This window comes from Trachurus japonicus, chromosome 1, assembly GCF_045865225.1.
Source record: "Trachurus japonicus isolate A0001 chromosome 1, Traja_1.0".
NCBI classification, from domain to species: Eukaryota; Metazoa; Chordata; class Actinopteri; order Carangiformes; family Carangidae; genus Trachurus; species Trachurus japonicus.
This window is the reverse complement of record NC_140907.1, coordinates 39,009,842-39,031,169: the sequence shown is the minus strand read 5'-3', so window position 1 is coordinate 39,031,169 and position 21,328 is coordinate 39,009,842. Positions and strand designations below refer to the sequence as shown.

General features: G+C 43.0%; 1 protein-coding gene across 7 annotated transcripts in view; it reads left to right on the top strand.

Moving 5' to 3' along the window:
* Window positions 1-21,328, top strand: part of LOC146992569 (uncharacterized) — a 251,635-nt gene that overhangs the window by 140,397 nt on the left and 89,910 nt on the right. For 3 of the 7 annotated variants that reach the window (XM_085787863.1, XM_085787854.1, XM_085787835.1), the window contains one exon: window positions 20,084-20,257. In XM_085787863.1, the coding sequence (XP_085643989.1) occupies window positions 20,084-20,257 (174 nt within the window). Of the gene's footprint in view, window positions 1-9,657; window positions 9,766-10,142; window positions 10,263-12,906; window positions 12,946-13,160; window positions 15,427-15,919; window positions 16,094-20,083; window positions 20,258-21,328 lie in introns of those variants that run through there. The other 4 variants (XM_085787845.1, XM_085787874.1, XM_085787824.1 and 1 more) reach the window with 4 other exon arrangements.

The following is a 21,328-nucleotide window of genomic DNA, read 5'->3' as shown; positions in this document are numbered from 1 at the left end:
ACGCCTGTGCAGCAGACAGCGTCGACGTGTAATGTAGTTTCCTCATTGACTTATAATGGCCTCCCGTTCACGTGCACGTTCACGCGTGATGACTGCTGCACGCCGGTAATCACACTACCACACCACGTGTAACATTCATGCGTTTTTCAGCGAACACACGCATTAACGCTCGCGTGAAGCTGATTGAACATTTTTGTCAGGCGCTCACGCGTACGCGAAAACGACGTGCGCAAACTGTGTCACGCGTGACAAGAAGCTGCGTTCGTATGAAGCAGATTGTGCACGCCTGTCTGTCACTGTTTGACTAATGTTGTTGGGCGTTCACACACGCGTGCGGTCGCAGACTCTATTGCTGCGCGGCCGGAAGTTGATCTGCCCGGTGCGCACCACTACGTGTAACGTGACGCGTAATGTAGTTGTTCTGTGTTCCATTTTCATCCAGTAGATGGTGCAATCGATCCAATACGAGATACAGATATATAGGCTGTTGCATGACATGATTTATTTGTTCAATGAAGACAGAGAGAATAATCCGTGTCCCAGCTGGCCACAGCGGCCGGCCGGAGCCACTCTCTCCACACCTTGCGCCTGAGCCGCTGTGGACCGTGGTCCATATGCCATCCCCGGGTCACGCTGCTGCTCCGCCCCGCTGACCAGGCAGCTCACAGCGGCAGCGGCAGTGGCGGCTGCGGCGACGTTGCTCCCCGGTCCGGCACGGAGCGATCCGCTGTAGGAAGAGGCCGCTGCGAGCTGCAGCATGACCCGGGGAACTCTGGTGCAGGGATGGCATATGGACCACGGAGCTCCGGCCGGGGGGTGGGGGGGGGGGGGTGGACGCAAGCGGGGGGTGTGGAGAGAGTTGCTCCGGGACCTGGCCGCTGTGGAGCGAAGTTTCCAAATATCATAACAAAACAATAAAAAAGTCAAAGACTTAATTTTCCACATTATTCTGTTTTTGTTTTAAAACAGAATAACAGAAAAACAACGTTGTTTTTTTAATTTGGTTTTGAAACGGAAAAACGAAAGAATTCTGTTTCTGTTTCTTTTACTTTGCTTACACATGGCCTGCAGACACAAATGAATACAAACATTTGTAAGTTAACCACGCCCCCCGCACGTAATCAGTTCATTGACAACTGCTGGGACAGCTGGAGATGTGCCTTAGGTTTGTGCACCTGAATAGCTGCAACACACTTTTTTTTAAACTTTATTAATAATTATACACATACTGTAACAAAACTGTTGAGCCATCAGGAAGGTTGAAATTGAAATATCAATGCAGAATCAGTGTCAACCATGGAGCATAAAAAGACATGACATCACTGAGCCTCCTCCTGTCTATAATATAATTATCTCATGGGTCTTTTCCTTTCTCCTTCTGCTTCTTCTTCTTCTTTTGGATTTCCGGTCCGGCAGGCAAAGTCTGGCTCACTGCTGCCTCCCCTGGTTGACTAAAATGAAAAGGCCAACTACATTACACGTTATGTTACGCGGAGTGGTGCGCACGGTGCAGATCAACTTCCTGCTGCGCAGCAACAAAATCTGCGACCGCACGTGTGTGTGAACGCGTAACATAATTTGTCAAAGAGTGACTGACAGACGTGCACGTACGTACGCAGCTTTTGTCACGCGTGAAATACAACCTGCGCGTAACAACGCACGCACGCGTAACAAAGTAACCATGCGTGCACACACACGTCGCTGCGCGTCTTCCCGGTTGTTTTGATATCGATTTCACCCCATACACACACACACACACACACACACACACACACATAACCTAATGTGGTTACAGCTCCTCCATATCAGTGCTTATAGAAAGATGATCATGTGTCTGTCTGATCAGCTCTGTCTTGACCTTAAGATCGTGGGTTTGATTCCCATGTTGACAGAGATGGCAAAACCGGCAGTAGCCCTGTGGCCCATTCAAAATTTCCCCAGAGGAAATTTTCTAGTTATTAGGGCCACGGGCCATCGCACCGGGCACTACTGTTATTGTGTGGATTTTTTCCTAGTTAGTGTGAATGCTGATTCACACTATTGTTCTTCTGTTCGGCCATTTTCTTCCGCCTTTTTACGGTCTTCTTCTAGTCCTTCATGCTTTGTGCTATTTCAACAATTCATATATCAAAACGTGCAGCTTTTTCTGGACTTTATCGGATGTATTCAAATTTTTCATACTTTTTATACTTTTTCAAATATTTAACTTTTTCTGATTTTTTTTCAGCTTTATAATGGGTGTGTGTTGCGTCTAACGAGCAGAGCTAGAGTGGTGCCAGAGTGGAGAGAGGCAAAAAAACATTCTAGAGTTTTTCTGGCTAAACTGTCAGCACGGCCACAAATTAAACTCTAGACAAATTATTTTCTCCTGTTTTGTAGCCACACTTGTCTTCTGGCTAAAATTCTGGTCAAAAATGCAAAGAGACTTAGATAATAATTTAAAATATTTTTTAAATGCAGCCAGGGAGCTCTCTGCTCTCATTCAGCCCAATGCATTTTTTTCACAGCAGCAGGAGAAGGAGCTCAACTTTGTAACTTGCTGTTAAGTGCTTTTTAATTCATTTTAATTCACCAAAAAATAGTCACAGGTCACAAAAAAGTCCTCTTCTTACTTGGTGTGGCTAATTTCTGCACTTTCCTTACTTTTTTTTAAAAGCAGAAGCCAGTGATCCTCTTATTAAAGGTTTGCTTTGCCCCTCACATACTGTCTCTGTCTGTAGCCTAGTTGTTAGCTTGCTAGGTTGGAGACCTGAAAGTTGCTGGTTCAAATCTTGCCTCAACAACAATTATAGTGAATTATTTTCCCAGTCGTCCTCTGTTGACTTCTGATAACTTGCTTCATGTTGAAACTGCTGCTGTCAGCCTGAAATTCACAGAAATTTTAATTCTAAGTCATTCAAGCTTGACTCTCAAGCTTTCTTGGTGTTGACACAGTGTGTTTCCAACAGGTGCAGCTTTGGGCTAGCCTCGTAAACCAGCCTCTCGCGGAAATGCATTTCATTTCATTTCTCGGGAGAGTCTGGCCTCATCCCCATTCTAAGCGTTTGGACTGAAACCCTCAGAAGGCCGAGCCAATCAGCGTCGCCCGCTGTGATTGACACAGCACGTTGGCCAATCAGGGACCGACTGGTGCAAAGCCCCGTCACTACACCAACTTGCTGATTGGCTGAATGGGGTTGTCTGTCAACGCTACTACCAAAGATATTAAACCGTCTTTGCTACTACTCCCGCCCAGCTCTCGCCCACCCCAGACGGTTAGAGGGGGGATGAGGCCAGACTCTCCCGAGAAATGAAATGAAATGCATTTCCGCGAGAGGCTGGTTTACGAGGCTAGCTTTGGGCTCGTTAACTTCAGAGTGAGACAGAGTGCAGCTCATCAACAGACAACAGTCTTTGCAACTGTGTGTACACTGTGGCTTTGAGGCAAAGTCAAAGTCTTCTGACCATGAGATTGTGGGTTCGATTCCTACCTCGGTCAAACATTTGTATGGTGATCAGTCACTGCTTGCACTATTTGCTAATTCTGCAACAGCGTTCAACTGCTTTCAGCATTCACACCATTTCCATTCTTGGAAATGTTTTTTCTAGTTATTTTTCCACTTCCAGCCGACTTTCGGTTCGCTACAAATTATATATCAAAATGTGTGTCCTGATCGGGATCGGTGTGCTATTACTTTTCTCAACAGTGTGCGAATTATTCGCGACGTAAGTCGCGAAAAACTGCGCAAAATTTTGCATTGAAGTCAATGGGATGGGTGGGAAAAAAAGAGCGAAAAAGACCAATCTTTGGAGTTTAACAAACGTCTACTGCTCAGGCATACTTTCACCTAGAGACTCCATTTAAACTTTAAACAGTAGACACAAGTCTTGTGTATTGTCGTATTACTCCACGTTTTGATAGGTCATATAGTTTTTGATCAATCCCTGTTCAATGACCATGATCATTTTTGGAGAAATTATGAGATTATAATGGGTGTGTATTGCACGGAATGTTCGTGTCAGAGCGCGTGACATCATCGGTTAGAGTGGGAGAGATGCCAGAAAAACTCCAGATTTTTTCTCTTTCCACACTCTGCCCGGCCACAATTTACACTCTACACACATAATTTTTTCAGAATTTGTAAGACAAACTTGTTATCTCTCATATCATGTGCTTAAAATATCAGAGAGACTTACAGAATTTACAGAATAAGCCTCTGAGTGCAACCACGTCTGTCTCTGCTCCTCATTGACTCCAATACAAATATTTTCTGAGAGAAGCAGAACGGCCTGATGTTTTAAAACTGCCAGCGTCTCCAAAATATTTACTGTAGAAACACCAAATCGTACCAAATTTTTCAGTAAGTCCTTAGAGCAACGTGATCTGTGTTTTGTTCTGATAGGAGTTACCGTTTTGTCACAGTAAGCCTAAATGTGAGACCGGTGCAGAGGCAGAAAATGGCTCTTTTTCTCCACGTTTCTGTCTGTCTCAGCCTGCGGGGGCCCCTATCGCCGTGGTAACCTCTTTGATCCTCAGGCCAGAGCTCGTTAACTTCATAAACAATCCACCTGGCGCTCGTTGAAATGTTTATAAACACAGACACAGCTAAATCAGACTGACACAGGATGCAGCTCATAGTCACACACAGATACACACACAGCCTCTAGAACCAGCTTCATGTGACTACAGTTACAGACACACACACACACACACACACACACACACACACACACACACACACACACACACACACACACACACACAGTTAACCTAATGTGGTTACAGCTCCTCCATATCAGTGCTTATAGAAAGATGATCATGTGTCTGTCTGATCAGTTCTGTCTTGACCTTAAGATCGTGGGTTTGATTCCCATGTTGACAGAGATGGCAAAACCGGCAGTAGCCCCATGGACCTTTCAAAATTTCCCCAGAGGAAATTTTCTAGTTATTATTGTTATAGTTATAATTGAAGTGAGAGTGTACAAGTCAGTTTGTCCCTGTGAACTGTGGAAGAAGTGGAACTGGGGAAGAAGAGTCACAGTGAACTTCAGTCCACACAGAGACACTGAGAGAAAAGAGGAAACGACAACAACTGATCAGTAGGGAGGGGCGCTTGTGAGTGACATAACATTGACATAAATATTGATTTTTAACGTGTCCATCTTTACACATGTTCTGAGCAACTGTCCCCTCTCTCTCTCTCTCTCTCTCTCACTCACACACACACACACGCTTTCGAGAAAAGATAAGTTTGCAGTTTTGCAGTTTTTTGTCTCTAGAGACCAAAGATAAATATTTCTGTTTTGTCTTGGTCTTAGTTGTAAAAAACAAAAATTATTATTATTATTATTATTGCTATTATAGTTGACTGTGAAGTATCAACTCTGAACAACTTGTGAGTAATCTGTGTCTTTTTGTCTTGTGTTGTACCTTCCATCAAATGGACCATGAGTCTGCAATAAAGATATGAATGAATGTATAAGCCTGTAATGATACACTGTCACAATTCAATGCGTATCTCAATAACCCACGGTTCGATTTGGGGTGTGGGGGGGCTAGCAACTTCAATTGAAATTTGAAATAAATTTGGCAGACTAGATAGTACATTTTTCATTATATAGTGGTAGCATTGGACAGGTGGATTGGAGGCACAAACTCTGGGAGTTGGCAGCGGTGTGTCGTAGTTCTTAGATTATAGTGTCACGATTTCGGTTTCGATACATGTATCATTACAAGCTTACTTGTGAGTGATCAACACATACTCACAGTCACATGTGGTTTCCTGTTACTGCAGAGAAGAAGGGGAATTCAAAGTCAACGTGTTCCGTGTTCAGGCGCCATTTTACAGTGAACAACGCAGCCGGAAAGAAACTGAAGTCTGAGGGAGGTGAGTGTTAACAGCATTATTATTACTATTATTATTATTATTGAATTGTGAGGGTGTGTGTGTGAGTTTGTCCCTGTGGACTGTGGAGAGAAGAAGAGTCAAGTGAACTTTAGTTTGAAACTGTTATTTCATTTTACATAGTTCATCTGAACGCACCTGAGTGACATAACATAAATATTGATTTTTAACACATCTGTCTTCACACGTGTTAGTCTGATTTTGATCTTGAAATTAATCCATACAGGTGTAATACCAAGAATTGTCCAGTGGATGGCGCTTTTCTACCTGTATCAAGGTCACTTCATACTAGAGCTCCATTCTTTCCTCTGCTTCTAAACCAGACTGCTCACCAGAAGCTGCCTTCATCAGCTCCTGTTGACTGACTAGTCGCATTTCCGTATTTTCTATGTTATAAACAGTTTTCTTGTCTGTATTCAACGTGTCACGTCTGTCCGTCCTGGGTGAGGGATCCCTCCTCTGTTGCTCACCCTGAGGTTTCTCCTGGTTTTTTTCTCAGTCGATGTGAGGGTCAGAGGTCAGAGGATGTTGGTCAAGGTCAAGGTCATGTTTATTTATAGAGCACCTTATAATAAACCTTGACCAAGGTGCTTTACATAAAATAAATAACACTAAAAATACAATGATATATTTAAAAAAGACAATTTCAGCAATGACAGAGATAAATACAGAAACATTCAACACAAAACAAGTTTAGTCTCACACAGGTCCAAAAGCCTGGGAGAATTTTTTATAATCTATTATTTGATAACATTGAATTTTTTTAACTATTATTTTAACACAAATACAACACTAACAGGCACAGAGAAAAAATAAGGAAACATCAACAAAAAGAAGGAAACATCAACAAAAGGAGCTGATTGTATTTTTTAATGATTCCATAATTTTTTATAGTTCACATAAAAGCACCTGAGTGACGTATGATGACATGAATATACATTTTTTAGAAGAAAAGTAAATAATAAAAATACAGGTCTACCTCATGAACTCCTGAGGCTATGAGAAAATTTGAAACGTTGTAGGGGAAAAGTGATTTTTTTGACTTACTTCCGGTGTCACCTGGTGTTCACACACTAAACTTAAAGCAGAAGTAAGTGATATATTTGTGTTAATACAAGTCTTAAATAGTTATATCTTCCGACAGCAATCACTTCTATAGAGTGTTTGGTCTGAAACACGGGTCTGTCAGTCACTCTGCTCTGCTCTGAGCCCAGGAGAAAACTTTCCTTGTATCCTACAACCTTTATCCAATGAGGAGAGAGAACGGCATAAAGGGGCAGTCCTCTCTGTGTGTGCAGCCAAGGGATGCGCGTGAATGTGGTGACGTAGGGACGAGGACTGTTATGGTACGTTCAAGGCAACTCGTAACTCGTGTTTTTCCGACCTGTGAAGTCGTACCAGTTCAATCTGGTACGAGTTCACGGGTCAGAAGTTACGAGTGGCCGTTATAGTGACTTTCACAGGTAAAACAGGTCGGAAAAACACGAGTGGGTTGCCTGGAACGCTACAAAGTCGTAAGTTGTGACATGAAGCTGTAATTTACGGTTTCAAAAGCCTGCCTGGAACGCAGCATTAGCCAAAACGACCGGATCGCTTACTTCTGCTTTAAAGTTACAGAATCACAGGATTTAAAAAAACCTCATGTGTCCATAACTGGAGACTAACTAACTAAGAATAGAGGTATTTTGTGTAAATAGCAGCTTTTAATGCTGATAATCTTAGTTTATTTTACTTATAATACCTCTGTTCATTTAAACAGGAAATATCAGCAGCCCTTCTACCACTGCTGGATCCTAGCTCACTATTTATTCATCACATTGAATTACGGCAATCCATACAGGTGTAATAATAAGAGAGTTGACCAGCAGATGTTGCCATTCTACCTGTATTAAGTCACTTCCCTCAAACAAACATCAAGATCATTTATATGAAGCTGGAGAAAGTGTTAACGTGGATTTCACTTGTAGCATGTTATTTCTAGTTCTGAGTATCATGAATGAAAAAACAAGTAGTTTACACAACTTGTTAAAGTTATTATTGAAGTGTGAGTCAGTTTGTTCCTGTGGACTGTGGAGGGAAGAAGAGTCACAGTGAACTTCAGTCCACACAGAGACACAGAGAGAAGAGGAGACAACAGGAAGTAATGAACTTAACGATACACATGAAAACTGACCAGGTGGAGTTTATTGTGCTGTAGGCTATACCATTGTTGTCTGCCCTACTGTCTGTCTTGTGACGTATGATGCTGTCCTTTGTTGTAATGTGCAGTCTGTGAAGACAAATTTCCCCATGGGTCAAATAAACCTAATCTAAAAAAAATAAAATAATAGCCTACTCTGTTAATGTGTGTGTGTGTGTGTGTGTGTTATCTGACAGTCATTGTTACTGGTTTCCTTCTCAGACTGACTGAAGTCCTGAAGATGAGTGTTAATGTGAACAAAGACGAGGACAGAGCAGAGCCTATAAGTGGCAGTTCTAATGATCTACCTGGACCTGGACCTGGACCTGGACCTGGACTTGGACCTGGACCTGGACCTGGACCTGGACCCCCAGAGTCACAGTAAGAGACGGTTTCTACTGTAAACTGAGCTGAAGATGATTCAGTCTTTAGACTCAATGTGAAGGAAACAGAGAGAAACCAGGAACCAGATCCATCAGACTCTCTGAAGGTTCACAACAAACCTCAGGGACAGAAACATGGACACACTCTGTCCATCAGATTTATAAAGCAGAGCGTCCTCATGTCAGTGTTTAGTAAGTTGCTGCACCAACACCAGCCTGATCTCCACCTCCACAGTTTCCATAGATGGATTCAGACACGGCTACAATCAGCTGATCTCATGTCAACATCTGTGTGAGCTCCACCTGTCTGTAGAGCTGTCAGTGGCAGGGCTGGCCCTGGTCAGTGGACAGAAGGACAGAGAAGAGACACAGAGTCTCCATGTTGGAGGAGACTGGACACAGAATAACAACATGTTTGTGTTTGTAGGGGTCAGAAGGACGGACTGAGAGCAGAGTCTCCAGGATCCATCTGTCCGTCTATGAGGAGTGACTGGTCCAATGAGCCACCACCAGACTTCAGTATTGGACCTGGACCCTCAGAGTCACGGTAAGAGACCTGCTACAAACCTGTGAACCTCCAAACTGTCTCTGTAGCAGAGTTTAGTTCAGTGTGTTGAGCTGCTGCAGTCGACGTCTCTGGAACAGGAAACAACTTCTCTCTGGTTCTTTGTCTCTTCAGTGTTGATACTGATGCTGAGGAGGCTCCTTTCTTCTCACATGATCAAAAAGTCTCTAAACACTTCTGTGAAGAATTCACTTCTTCAATCTTTTATTTTCTTAACTCCTGTTGTTTTTGTCAGTTTAGATGGGCTCTTATTTCTACATGCTGACACTAATATACTTCATGTAGTGTGTAGGAACAGAGTTGTAGCTTTACAATGAAACCAAAAATGTAGAAACTGTAAAAACAGATAAAAGAGAGAGAGAGAGAAATGTGAATGAACAGAAACACTGTAAATCTTGATACTTAGCACCCTGAAGAGGCACAAAGGCAGTTTTTTTAATCATCATGCTGTTAAATTGTTTGTGATTTAATGTAGTTTTTAAGCTCAAATAATTTTCTGTCTAGATATTTGTGTATTGTAAAGTAGGTAATGCAATTTATTTTTCATTGTGTGTATTTTATTCAGTTCTTATGTTGATATTTGACTTAGCACAGAATAAAGGACACAGAATAACAACATGTTTGTGTTTGTAGGAGTCAGAAAGACAGACCGAGAGCAGAGTCTACAGGATCCATCTGTCCGTCTATAAGGAGTAACTGGTCCAACCATGAACCACCAGACTTCAGTCGTGAACCTGGACCCTCAGAGTCACAGTAAGAGACCTGCTACAAACCTGTGAACCTCCAAACTGTCTCTGTAGCAGAGTTTAGTTTAGTGTGTTGAGCTGCTGCAGTCCACGTCTCTGCAACAGGAAACAATTTCTCCCTGGTTCTTTGTCTCTTCAGTGTTGATACTGATGCTGAGGAGCCTCCTTTCTGCTCACATGATCAAAAAGTCTCTAAACACTTGTGTGATTTTTTTTCTTTTATCTTAACTCCCATTGTTTTTGTCCGTTTAGATGGACTCTTATTTTTAAAACTGCATGTTGACACTAATATATTTCATGTAGCGTGTATGATCAGATCTGTAGCTTTACAATGAAAACAAAATGGATACTGGAGATAGAATAAAATCATGTTTGTGTTTGTAGGGGTCAGAACCACAAATTGAGAGCAGAGTCTCCAGGATCCATCTGTCCGTCTATGAAGAGTGATTGGTCCAATGAGCCACCACCAGACTTCAGTTCTGGACCTGGACCCTCAGAGTCACAGTAAGAGACCTGCTACAAACCTGTGAACCTCCAAAATGTCTCTGTAGCAGAGTTTAGTTCAGTGTGTTGAGCTGCTGCATCGACGTCTCTGGAACAGGAAACAACTTCTCCCTGGTTCTTTGTCTCTTCAGTGTTGATACTGATGCTGAGGAGCCTCCTTTCTGCTCACATGATCAAACAGTCTCTAAACACTTCTGTGAAGAACTCAACCTATTTTTTTCTTTTATTATCTTAACTCTTGTTGTTTTTGCATGTTCAGATGGGCTCTTTTTTCTACATGCTGACACTAATGAACTAAATACAGAGTGGTGACTTGACAATGAAATCAAAATGGTAGAAACTGTAAAAACAGATAAAAGAGAGAAAGGCAGTTGAATTAAAGGTTCATGAGGCAAGATTTATGAAGAAATGCACATGCGTTTTAAGTTTTTTACTGCTGATGGGCGATGAAGCGTTAAAAACCAAAAAGAATGAGCCCACTCGCGTATCTCTCTGTTGCCTTGAACAGACTGTGTGCTGCATAATGCGCTGCAATTCTGGGTCCGAATTTCCCGCGCTGTCCGCGGATGTGACGTCAAATGACGCATGCGCGTCCTCGACAGCTTCGGCTTTCCACCGCTTGCTACCGGTGGCGGTCGGCGGATGTCTTGCAGCCTGAACAGTTATGTGAGCAGCGAGTAGAGAAATAACGTCACTTTCTTACATTTTAATATTTTTTCATGCGAGAAAGTGACGGTTTAGATTCCCACTCTGTTGTCAGTTTATCCAAATAACGTCTGTAAGTAGGTTTGCTCCGACATTTTTCGGAGGAGTGCAGAGCCACACACACGCAGCAGCAGCAGCAGCGGCTCGTCACAGAGGCTGCAGCCGGGGAGCTGAGCTCATCGGCCGGGCAGCAGCTGTCCTCTGTCCTCCTCCCAGGGAAGAAAATCAGCCGAGTAACTTCCCCACAGGTTTTTAGAGGTTTCCTTCCGGCTGGTTGAATTGTTTTTAAGAGATAAATGCTGGTCTCATTGATGAAATCTAACAGTGGCACTGTGGCAGTCGCATTAGTTCATTTGAATGAAAAGTGAAGCTTCAGGTGTGTGTGAGCAGCGCAGCCTTGGGGCTCTGTACGTACAAAAATCACCATATTTAGGCTACTTCAATAAATAAATAAATAGTTTTACAATAAGCCGATTGATTCATCCGCGGTCAGTTTATGCAAACAACGCCTGTAAGGAAATTCTCCGACGTGTTCGGAGGAGTGCAGAGCCACTAGAGCAGCTGAGCGGCAGCAGCGGCTCACAGAGGCGGCGGCGGCCGGTGCTGACCTGATGCCCGGGCGGTCAACCTCCGGGTGTCGCGGTAAATTGAGCACTGTACAATGAGCGCGGCATGGCGCATTTACTGTTTATTAACAGCCAAGCGCGACGTGTGTGTGTGTGTTAGCCTGGTTGGCACGACTTTCCAATGTTGATACTCAGCATTGGGTCTGGCCAAGACGTTAAGAGAATCCATTTCTCAAAGCGCATCCTTCAAACCTGGTTTACCCGCCCCCCTCAAATGCCTCAGTCTGCTATTGGTCGAAGCCAGAATAGGCGGTGTCGAAGCTTAAACCAATCACACCGCTCTTTCCTCTACTGCGTCACTTACTTGAACACGCCTCTACCCAGAGCCGTTGGAGAGGCTCGACGTTGATTGGCTCTCGAAAAAGAGGGTGGAGTTCCCGAAAATTCGGGAGACAGAAATCCAGTTAATAGCACGGTTGGCCAGACTAGCAGTCAGCAGCGCTTTTGCGAGGCGTGACGTCACTAGTGTGGGCGCGACCAGGCTATGTGTGTGTGTGTGTGTCGTGAGAGAGACAGCAGGTAGAGGGGCTGACTGGCAGAGATGAGAGATAGTGAAAGCTGTTCTTTTTTTCTGTGAGAGACTGCTGCGGCGGACCCAAACGAAACTGTGGCGGCTGATTAATGGAAAACACTGGTATAGTAACGTTCTGCCATTTCCAATTCAGCCACAGTGTCACTGTCACAGCATCAGCTGCTGCTGTGGAGAGTTGATGCGCGCTCCCGCACCAGCTTGGCTGATGGCTGCAGTAACCCTGACGGCCGCTACGGCCGTTGTATCGCTAATGAGTTTTATTCCTTGATCTTGCCTCAAGCTCCTTTAACAGAAATACTGTAAATCTTGATACTGAGCACCCTGAAGAGGCACAAAGGCAGTTATTATTATTATGTTTTAAATCTTTGTGTTGTTAAATTAAATTATTTGTGATTAATTGTAGTTTTTAAGCTAAATTAAATCTCTGTCTCGATATTTGTGAAACGTAGATCATGTAATTTATTTTCTTGGTGTTTGTGTTTTCTTGATTTTAATGTTTAAAATATTCCTCAGCTGCTACAGTCAACATTTAAGGTCAATAATAATCAGAGACAGAAACCAGCTTTCATTCAGCTCGTCTCTCTACACTCGTCATCTTCTACTTTGTGTCTCTGTGCTCCTCTGGTTACTGAAGCCCCGTCCTCTTGAGGAGGACAACCAATCAGTGCACAGATGTGGAGCTGTGACTGTGACATGTTAATACAGAAATGTCTTGACAGGAGGAAGAGGAGTTGTGTCTCTGACGTCCTGAAGGATCATGGACAAAGACCCAGAACCAGAGGTGGACTGCAGACAGCCAATCAGAGCAGCTGTGGACAAAGTGAGACTGAACATCTGTCTGCTGATGTGGTCATTTGTGAAACCAGGACCTGTTGTTTTCTGCAGAGTCATTGTTCCATCACACAGCACTGACATTTAAGATGATGATTCAAACCTTCTCTTTGTTGTCTGTAGTTTTTCTGTAGCTGATGAAAATAATCTGATGAGATTGTCAGACTCTCTGTCTTCAGTCTGACTCTGTCTCTTCTCTCTCAGCAGATCGTGGTCTGCAGGAGGTTTTAGATCAACATAAGATCAGTCTGAGGAGCAGATGTGAACGAGTGACTGAAGGAACTGAGGGAACAGGAAGTGGAACCCTCCTCAACAGCGTCTACACTGAGCTCTACATCACAGAGGGACAGAGTGAAGAGGTTAATACCCAACATGAGGTGAGACAGCTGGAGACAACGTCCAAGAAGAAGAACCTCCATGACACTCCAATCAAGTGCAACGACATCTTTAAAGACTCACCTGTCCACCAGAGAGAGGACGTCTCTACAGTCTCACCTGTCCAACAGAGAGAGGACGTCTCTACGGTCTCACCTGTCCAACAGAGAGAGGACGTCTCTACGGTCTCACCTGTCCAACAGAGAGAGGACGTCTCTACGGTCTCACCTGTCCAACAGAGAGAGGACGTCTCTACGGTCTCACCTGTCCAACAGAGAGAGGACGTCTCTTCGGTCTCACCTGCCCAACAGAGAGAGGACGTCTCTACGGTCTCACCTGTCCAACAGAGAGAGGACGTCTCTTCGGTCTCACCTGTCCAACAGAGAGAGGACGTCTCTTCGGTCTCACCTGTCCAACAGAGAGAGGACGTCTATACGGTCTCACCTGTCCAACAGAGAGAGGACGTCTCTACGGTCTCACCTGTCCAACAGAGACCCATCAGAGTGGTTCTGACCAACGGCGTCGCTGGCGTTGGAAAAACCTTCTCTGTGCAGAAGTTCACTCTGGACTGGGCCGAGGGCTTGGAGAACCAAGATGTCAGTCTGCTGGTTCTGCTTTCGTTCAGGGAGCTGAACCTGATCAGAGATCAGCAGTTGAGTCTTCTCAGGCTGCTCCATGTTTTCCATCCAACATTACAGAAGGTCACAGCAGAGCAGCTGGCTGTCTGTAAACTTCTCTTCATCTTTGACGGCCTGGATGAAAGCCGACTGCCACTGGACTTCAACAACAGGGAGGTTGTGTCTGATGTCACACAGACGTCATCAGTCAACGTGCTGCTGACAAACCTCATCCAGGGGAATCTGCTTCCCTCGGCTCTGGTCTGGATCACCTCCAGACCTGCAGCAGCCAATCAGATCCCTCCTACATGTGTCGACAGGGTAACAGAGGTCCGAGGCTTCACTGACGCCCAGATGGAGGAGTACTTCAGGAGGAGGTCCAGTGATGAAGATCTGTCCAGAAGAATCATCTCACACATCAAGACGTCCAGGACCCTCCACATCATGTGTCAAGTCCCGGTCTTCTGCTGGATCACTGCTACAGTTCTGGAGCACATGTTGACCACAGACCAGAGAGGAGAGCTGCCCAAGACCACGACGGACCTGTTCTCACACTTCCTGCTGGTCCAGACAAAGAGGAAGAAGTACAAGTACGGTGAAGGACATGAGACGAGTCCACAGGAGCTGACGGAGGCCGACAGGGAAGTTCTTCTGAAGCTGGGGAGGCTGGCGTTTGAACAGCTGGAGGAAGGAAACATCATGTTCTACCAAGAAGACCTGGAGCAGTGTGGTCTGGATGTCACAGAGGCCTTGGTGAACTCAGGACTCTGTACTGAGATCTTCAAAAGAGAGAGTGTGATCTTCCAGAAAACAGTCTACTGCTTTGTTCATCTGAGTGTTCAGGAGTTTCTGGCTGCAGTCTACATGTTCCACTGTTTCACCAACAGGAAGAGAAAGGTCCTCACACAGGTCCTCCAGAATTTCCTGGGAGAAGACTACATCAAGAGAGACTCAAACTCAAAGCCTGTCTTTCAAAAGATTTCCAAGTTTTTGGGGCTCAATGGGAAGAGTCCTCTAACCCTGGATGTCTTCCTGAAGAGAGCCATGGAGAAATCCCTCTGCAGTAGAAATGGTCACCTGGACCTGTTCGTTCGCTTCCTTCATGGCCTCTCTCTGGAGTCCAACCAGAGGCTGTTAGGAGGTCTGCTGGGTCAGACAGACAACAGTCCAGAAACCATCCAGAGAACCATCAACAACCTGAAGGAGATGAACAGTTATAAAACCTGTCCTGACAGAAGCATCAACATCTTCCACTGTCTGACGGAGATGAAGGACCAGTCAGTTCATCAGCAGATCCAACAGTTCCTGGAGTCAGAGAACAGATCAGAGAAACTCTCTGAGATCCAGTGTTCAGCTCTGGCCTACATGCTGCAGATGTCAGAGCAGGTTCTGGACGAGTTGGACCTGGAGAAATACAACACATCAAAGGAGGGACGATGGAGACTGATCCCAGCTGTGAGGAACTGCAGGAAGGCTGGGTGAGTCCAGACATGATCATTATAAATATTGATCAGTGGATCAGAGCAGTAGTTAAGTCTAGTTGAGATAAACAGTTTTTTCATTAGCGATATTATTGGATATTGTTGTTGAATATGATTGAAGAAGAGGAAGCCTCAGAGCTCTGTCATGAGGAAATAGACTCTGTTTTAAAAAGGGCCAACCAAATCGAGTCATGAGGATCATCCCAGTGAGAGATTGATTGAGCCTTTTGCTCAGGGAAATAAACTGAATATGCCAATGCACATTTAGTTTGTGTTTGCGTTCTTGCAAGATCAACTAAAAATAAAAAAGAGCTTGTTGAGAATGTCTTCCATACTGTTGCACTGCATGCCTTTGCATTATACCATTACTTTTGTTTTGTTATGGTTAGCCTACACCTGTCATGGTTCTCGCACAATCATATGCACCAACTGTATTTTCACCACAATTTAAATTAGATTTTAATAGATTTTATTTTTCCTCTTATCACAGATTGCGTGCCTGTGAACTCTCAGAGAATCACTGTGAAATTGTGGCCTCAGCTCTGAAGTCCAACCCCTCCCACCTGACAGAACTGGACCTGAGTGAGAACGACCTTCAGGATTCAGGAGTGAAGGTTCTGTGTGCTGGACTGGAGAGTCCAAACTGTAGACTGGAGACTCTGAGGTCAGTTTGACTGTTGTCGTTTCACTTGTTCGTTGGTTGAGGATTTAAACAAAGAACTGGAGAAGAGAAAGGACTCAGTGTTATTATTACTACAAGAGGAAGTTGAGACCAGTCATAGTGTTTGTGATGGAGAGAAATTCTATTGTTTTAGATTTTATCTTTAAATCAGAAATTTGATGATGTTCAAACTCACAGATCTTCTGCTGCTGATTTGAACTTGACAGAAGCTTCATCTGTCTCCAACAAATATTTCACCAAGCTGAAGTCACATCAGTGATGATGAACGGCAGGAGATTTGAGATTTCTGGAAAAAACAAAGGTTTCTAAGGTTCCTGTTTATTTCCAGTTGGTTCTTTAGAACAGAACCTGTTGTGTCCATTTTCACTGATGATCATTTCATTTTTGGTGTGTATTCAAACAGATTTACAGGCTTCAATTTTCAAGAAGAGATGATTTTCCTTCCACTGTAGATTTGAAGAAGTCCAGTTGCTTTTCTACTACAACCCCACAAGAACTGTAGATTTGACATACGGATGAATTGCTTTGATAGGGCTCTATCAAGTCCTACTACTCGTTTAAACACAGATCACTGCGTGTAGAAGCTGAACAGAAAAGGTGAGAAACAGTCCCCTGTGGCGCCCCAGTGGTCAAAGAAAGTTATTCTGACCGTTGCATCAGGAGTGTCCAGGTGAGCATATACTCTGTGAAACATGTAGATAAGTCCTCAACACTAATGTTGGCCTGATATGCAAATTGTAAGAGGTCAACTTGAGTGTTCACTTTTTTTTTTTTTTTAACAATGCGGTGGCAACAGATGCTGATTAACACACATCCTGTCTCCTAACATCCTGCTGAGTAGATGAACACGTTTTTATTGTTCAAAATACAGCACAAGGAGTGTAGGATCAGAGAACCTACTTATCGCTAGTGGAGTTAGACATGTGAATGCTGATGCAGAATATGAGTACATAGCCTATTCCAAAAAAAAAAGATGATGAGCTCTGATTGTTGACTGAGACAATAGGTACGTGAGGATTAATTGAAAAAAAAAAAAGTTTGATCTCAAGTGTTTCACTAAAAATTTATTAAAGTTAATAATTAAGATGAATAAAGTAGCCTAATTTATATTCGTATTTTTTAAAAATCAAAATTTATAAAAAATAAAGTTTGGGTGTGTTATAAATTTATTACAGGCAGTTATGATGTTGTTTAACCTGCATTCAACATCTGATATCATAATCACATGACTTTAAGTAGAAATAATTTTATTAAATCTTCTCAGTTAAATACTAATTTTTTTAGATGTCCAACCCTGCCAGTATTTAATATTTTCTATTTAAAAGCAATATCTAAATGTCTTTACACTTCTGTCTCCAAATGTGTTTACTGAATATGTTCAAGTTTGTCTCCACTATAACATGACAGGGTTGTGCGTGTCAGCTATGTATCAGTCTGGCTGTAAATATAATTTGTAAGTGGATCGAGTCTCTTCATACTACATTGATTAGGCCCTATAGACCCCTTTACAGATTGTAAACATCCGGGGGGGCGGGGCATAGCTGGAGGCAAAACATCTGAAACGCCGTAGCTTGTAAACGCTGGTTAGCATGTTTTAACGGACTGTTTTTTCAAGAATGGATGAGGAAAAGTCATATTTTAGTGAATATGTTAGTACACCCACCCTCAGAGACCGTGAGTGTTATTTTAAAAAGTTGACTCCAGACCGTCATATGTACCGTAAATTCTCAAATAAAAGCTACAGTAAGTCTCAAACAGACGCCCGGCCGGGTCTATCTCTATTTTCTGCTACAGTTACAGTAGTTCTTGTACTAAACCTCTGAAAGCCCATGATCGCCTGTTTGAGCAGTTTCTAAGCTGCTTCAGTCCTGTATAACATTACAGTCTGTGGGCGGAGTACACATTTATTTACAAGAAGTTTAATCGGTGCTTGTAAATGAATGCTGCTCTGGATCCGACTCTTTCCTTCTACTCTTACTCTTTTAAACAGAACCTATTATATATTTTCCATGTTTGCTGAGCATAACATTTGTTCAAAATGAATTTAAAACCTGTCCGGTACACAGTAGACGCCTGTTTAAACAGATGCTGGGTCAGTTGTTTTGCCTCCAGTGAACGTCTTGACATCACAGTGATGTAGGCTGCGAAGGGGTCTATTGATAGACTGATAACCTACCTAAAGAAAAAAGTACAATTTGCTCTGAACTGCGTGTGTCCACGATGTGACGGCTGTTCAGATAAACTGACAGTGCAGAAAAACGGGAACGATCAAACAAATACTCATCGAGGAATGACCAAATATTCATAATAATCCTCAGCCGCTGCTTTTAGTCTGCAAGCTTCAGAAAAAGAGATAAAGAGTAGAAACTCAGGATTAGTTTAAGAAAACCTGCCAGTGAGCAGGTTAGGTTCACAGAGTATGTTGCCATGGTAACATACAAAGACAAATAAAATGTGAGTTATTTCTCTTTTTCTGGCTGCTGCAAGGTGATTGATTAACCTGCAAAGTGATAAAAAGGAAGAGGATAATTCAGATCTGAGAGAACGTCAGCGGTCACGTGTAGCCTGATTTCCGATGTGTGACTCAGGTTTTCTTCAAGTAGCCTAAACCTGCCAGAGAGCAGGTTAGGCTCACTGAGTCAGTTACCATGGTGACTGAGCCAGAGTTTCAGTTACCTCTCAATCTGGAACAAAAAAACCCAGAGTTTCCCTCATCTCAGGATTCACTTCTCTGAGTTTTCTGGAATACCTCTCTGATCAATGTGGCTGCTCAACATGAGTTTGTCTGGATGGAGCCACAGGTGGAGCTGACAGGTGAAGAGGCGGAGTCACTGCGTCTGTGTTGAAGCAGCAGCAGCTTCTCATGAATATTAATGAGCTGTTTTCTCTCCATGTAACTGTTTAACCTGCTTCCTGTTGCTTCAGCTGTTGGACTTTAATTTTCCAATTATTGTTCTTTCTGAAGCTTCTTCAGCTCTGAACAGATGATGAGACACTGAACGGTGTCAACAAGGAGCTTTGTCCTCAACTCACTGCTTTTATTCTTTATTCAGATTGGAGTGGTGCAGTAACAAACACATGTTAGACTGCTCTGTAGTGTTAGACCAGTCTTCATTTGGTTCACAGAGATGATCTGAATCTGATCTTAAAGTCAGAGCGTTTGACTCAGATAAAGACTGACTGGTCTGAAGCCATCACATCAGATGTGGGTGGGTGGGGTTTGTCCACAGGTTTGTGTTCAGTTGAATTTGTGTAGTTTTAGTTTCCTGAGACCAGGACCAGAGGTGGGTAGAGAGTAGCCAAAAATTTTACTCAAGTAAGAGTATTGTTACTTCATAATAATATTACTCAAGTAAAAGTAAAAAGTAGTCATCCAAATATTTACTTGAGTAAGAGTAAGAAAATACTTGGTGAAAATACTTCTCCAGTACTGAGTAACTGCTGCTGAGTAACCTTTTATTTATTAAATAATCAGCGCATGAACGTAAGCAACTACACAAAAATATAAAACAGCAAAGAACAAATTCAGATATTGTCAAAGAACAACACTTAACAACCGAGACAAGAAATGAAATCTTTACAAAGTAACAAAGTAAAGCAAAGTCAGCCACAATAACTTACATATGCATACTGAGGTCTATGAACTGTCATAAACTCTTTGTGTGTGTGTGTGTGTGTGTGTGTGTGTGTGTGTGTGTGTTACCCTAAACAAACAGATTGCGCATTGGATCGATAGAAAGTAGCGAGTAGCAAGCAGAATGTAGCTCAATGTAACGGAGTAAAAGTACCGTTTCTTCTTTACAATTGTACTGAAGTAAAAGTAAAAAGTACACTGCATTAAAACTACTCTTACAAGTACATTTTATCCAATAACTTACCCAAGTAAATGTAACAGAGTAAATGTAGCATGTTTCTACCCACCTCTGACCAGGACCAAGAATTAATGTTGTACTTCTTTTATTCTTTATTCAGATTGGAGAACTGCAGTTTGTCAGAGATCAGCTGTTCTTCTCTGGTCTCAGCTCTGAAGTCCAACCCCTCCCACCTGAGAGAACTGGACCTGGGCAACAACAACCTGCAGGATTCAGACCTGAAGGATCTGAGTGGTTTTCTGGAGAGTCCAGACTGTAGACTGGAGACTCTGGGGTCAGACTCTGTTTTATTTCTGTGCTCAGATGAATGTGATGTGAAAGTTGTGTTGACACTGAGCTGCAGACATGAGGCTGATATTAGACTGATCCACACTGAGGGTCGTCATGGTGATGTCTGTTTTCTTCTTCTCTGGTTTTAGTCCAGTCTCTGTTCCTCTTCACATTTCACCTCCACTACAGAAACACATGTAATGTGTCAGACAATCACTGATCTATAATCAATAGCTGGTGGCTCCTCCTCTTTCCTGAGGCTCTGTGATGTTTGTAGTGAAATATTCAAAGCCAACATGTCATTAGAGCTGGTGTTGCCATGGATCTGCTGAATGGATTCAGTCTGGATCCACAGGGTCCTGACTCCATTGGATTTGATTCAGTCAGAGATATTTCACTGACAGTTTCTATTTGTTTGGATATGAATGAGATTCTCAGAGAACTGAAGCTGTAAATTGTTCCTCTGACCTGCTGCATTATTACAAACATTAATGTTCATCATTCATTCATTATATTTTATTTCATCATGTGTAGAATAAAAACCAGTTGGCTCTTTGTTCAGGTGACACCAGCAGCTCTACACCTGAACTCACCTGAACACATCTGGTTGTGTCAGACACAGCAGGGCTGTACGTTAACTTTTTCAGCACATAGCACTAGTGCTACAGAGGCTGACATTTTTTTAGCACAGGACCAGAGAGTTGTAGCACACCCTAAAAATGCCCGTCATCTCTTCAGAGGACAATTAATGCAGCTCATCACTTACACAGTAACATCAGCAAGTGTAATTCATATACATAATGTAATACAATTATAGAATAAGAACTCGAAATGTTTTCAGATACAGAAGAAGCATCTTTAAACATCACTTTAAACATCGTTGTTTAAAGTGACTTAAGCATCACTTTAAACAACTCACTTTTACAAAACAGGCGTGACATACTAGGGGTGGAACGATTCACAAAATCCACGGTTCAGTTCGGTTCACGGTTTTGTGGTCACGGTTTTTGGTTCGGTTCGGTATACGTTGATCATTGGGAAAATCAATTATGTCTTCAGTTAAAACTGAAAGAAT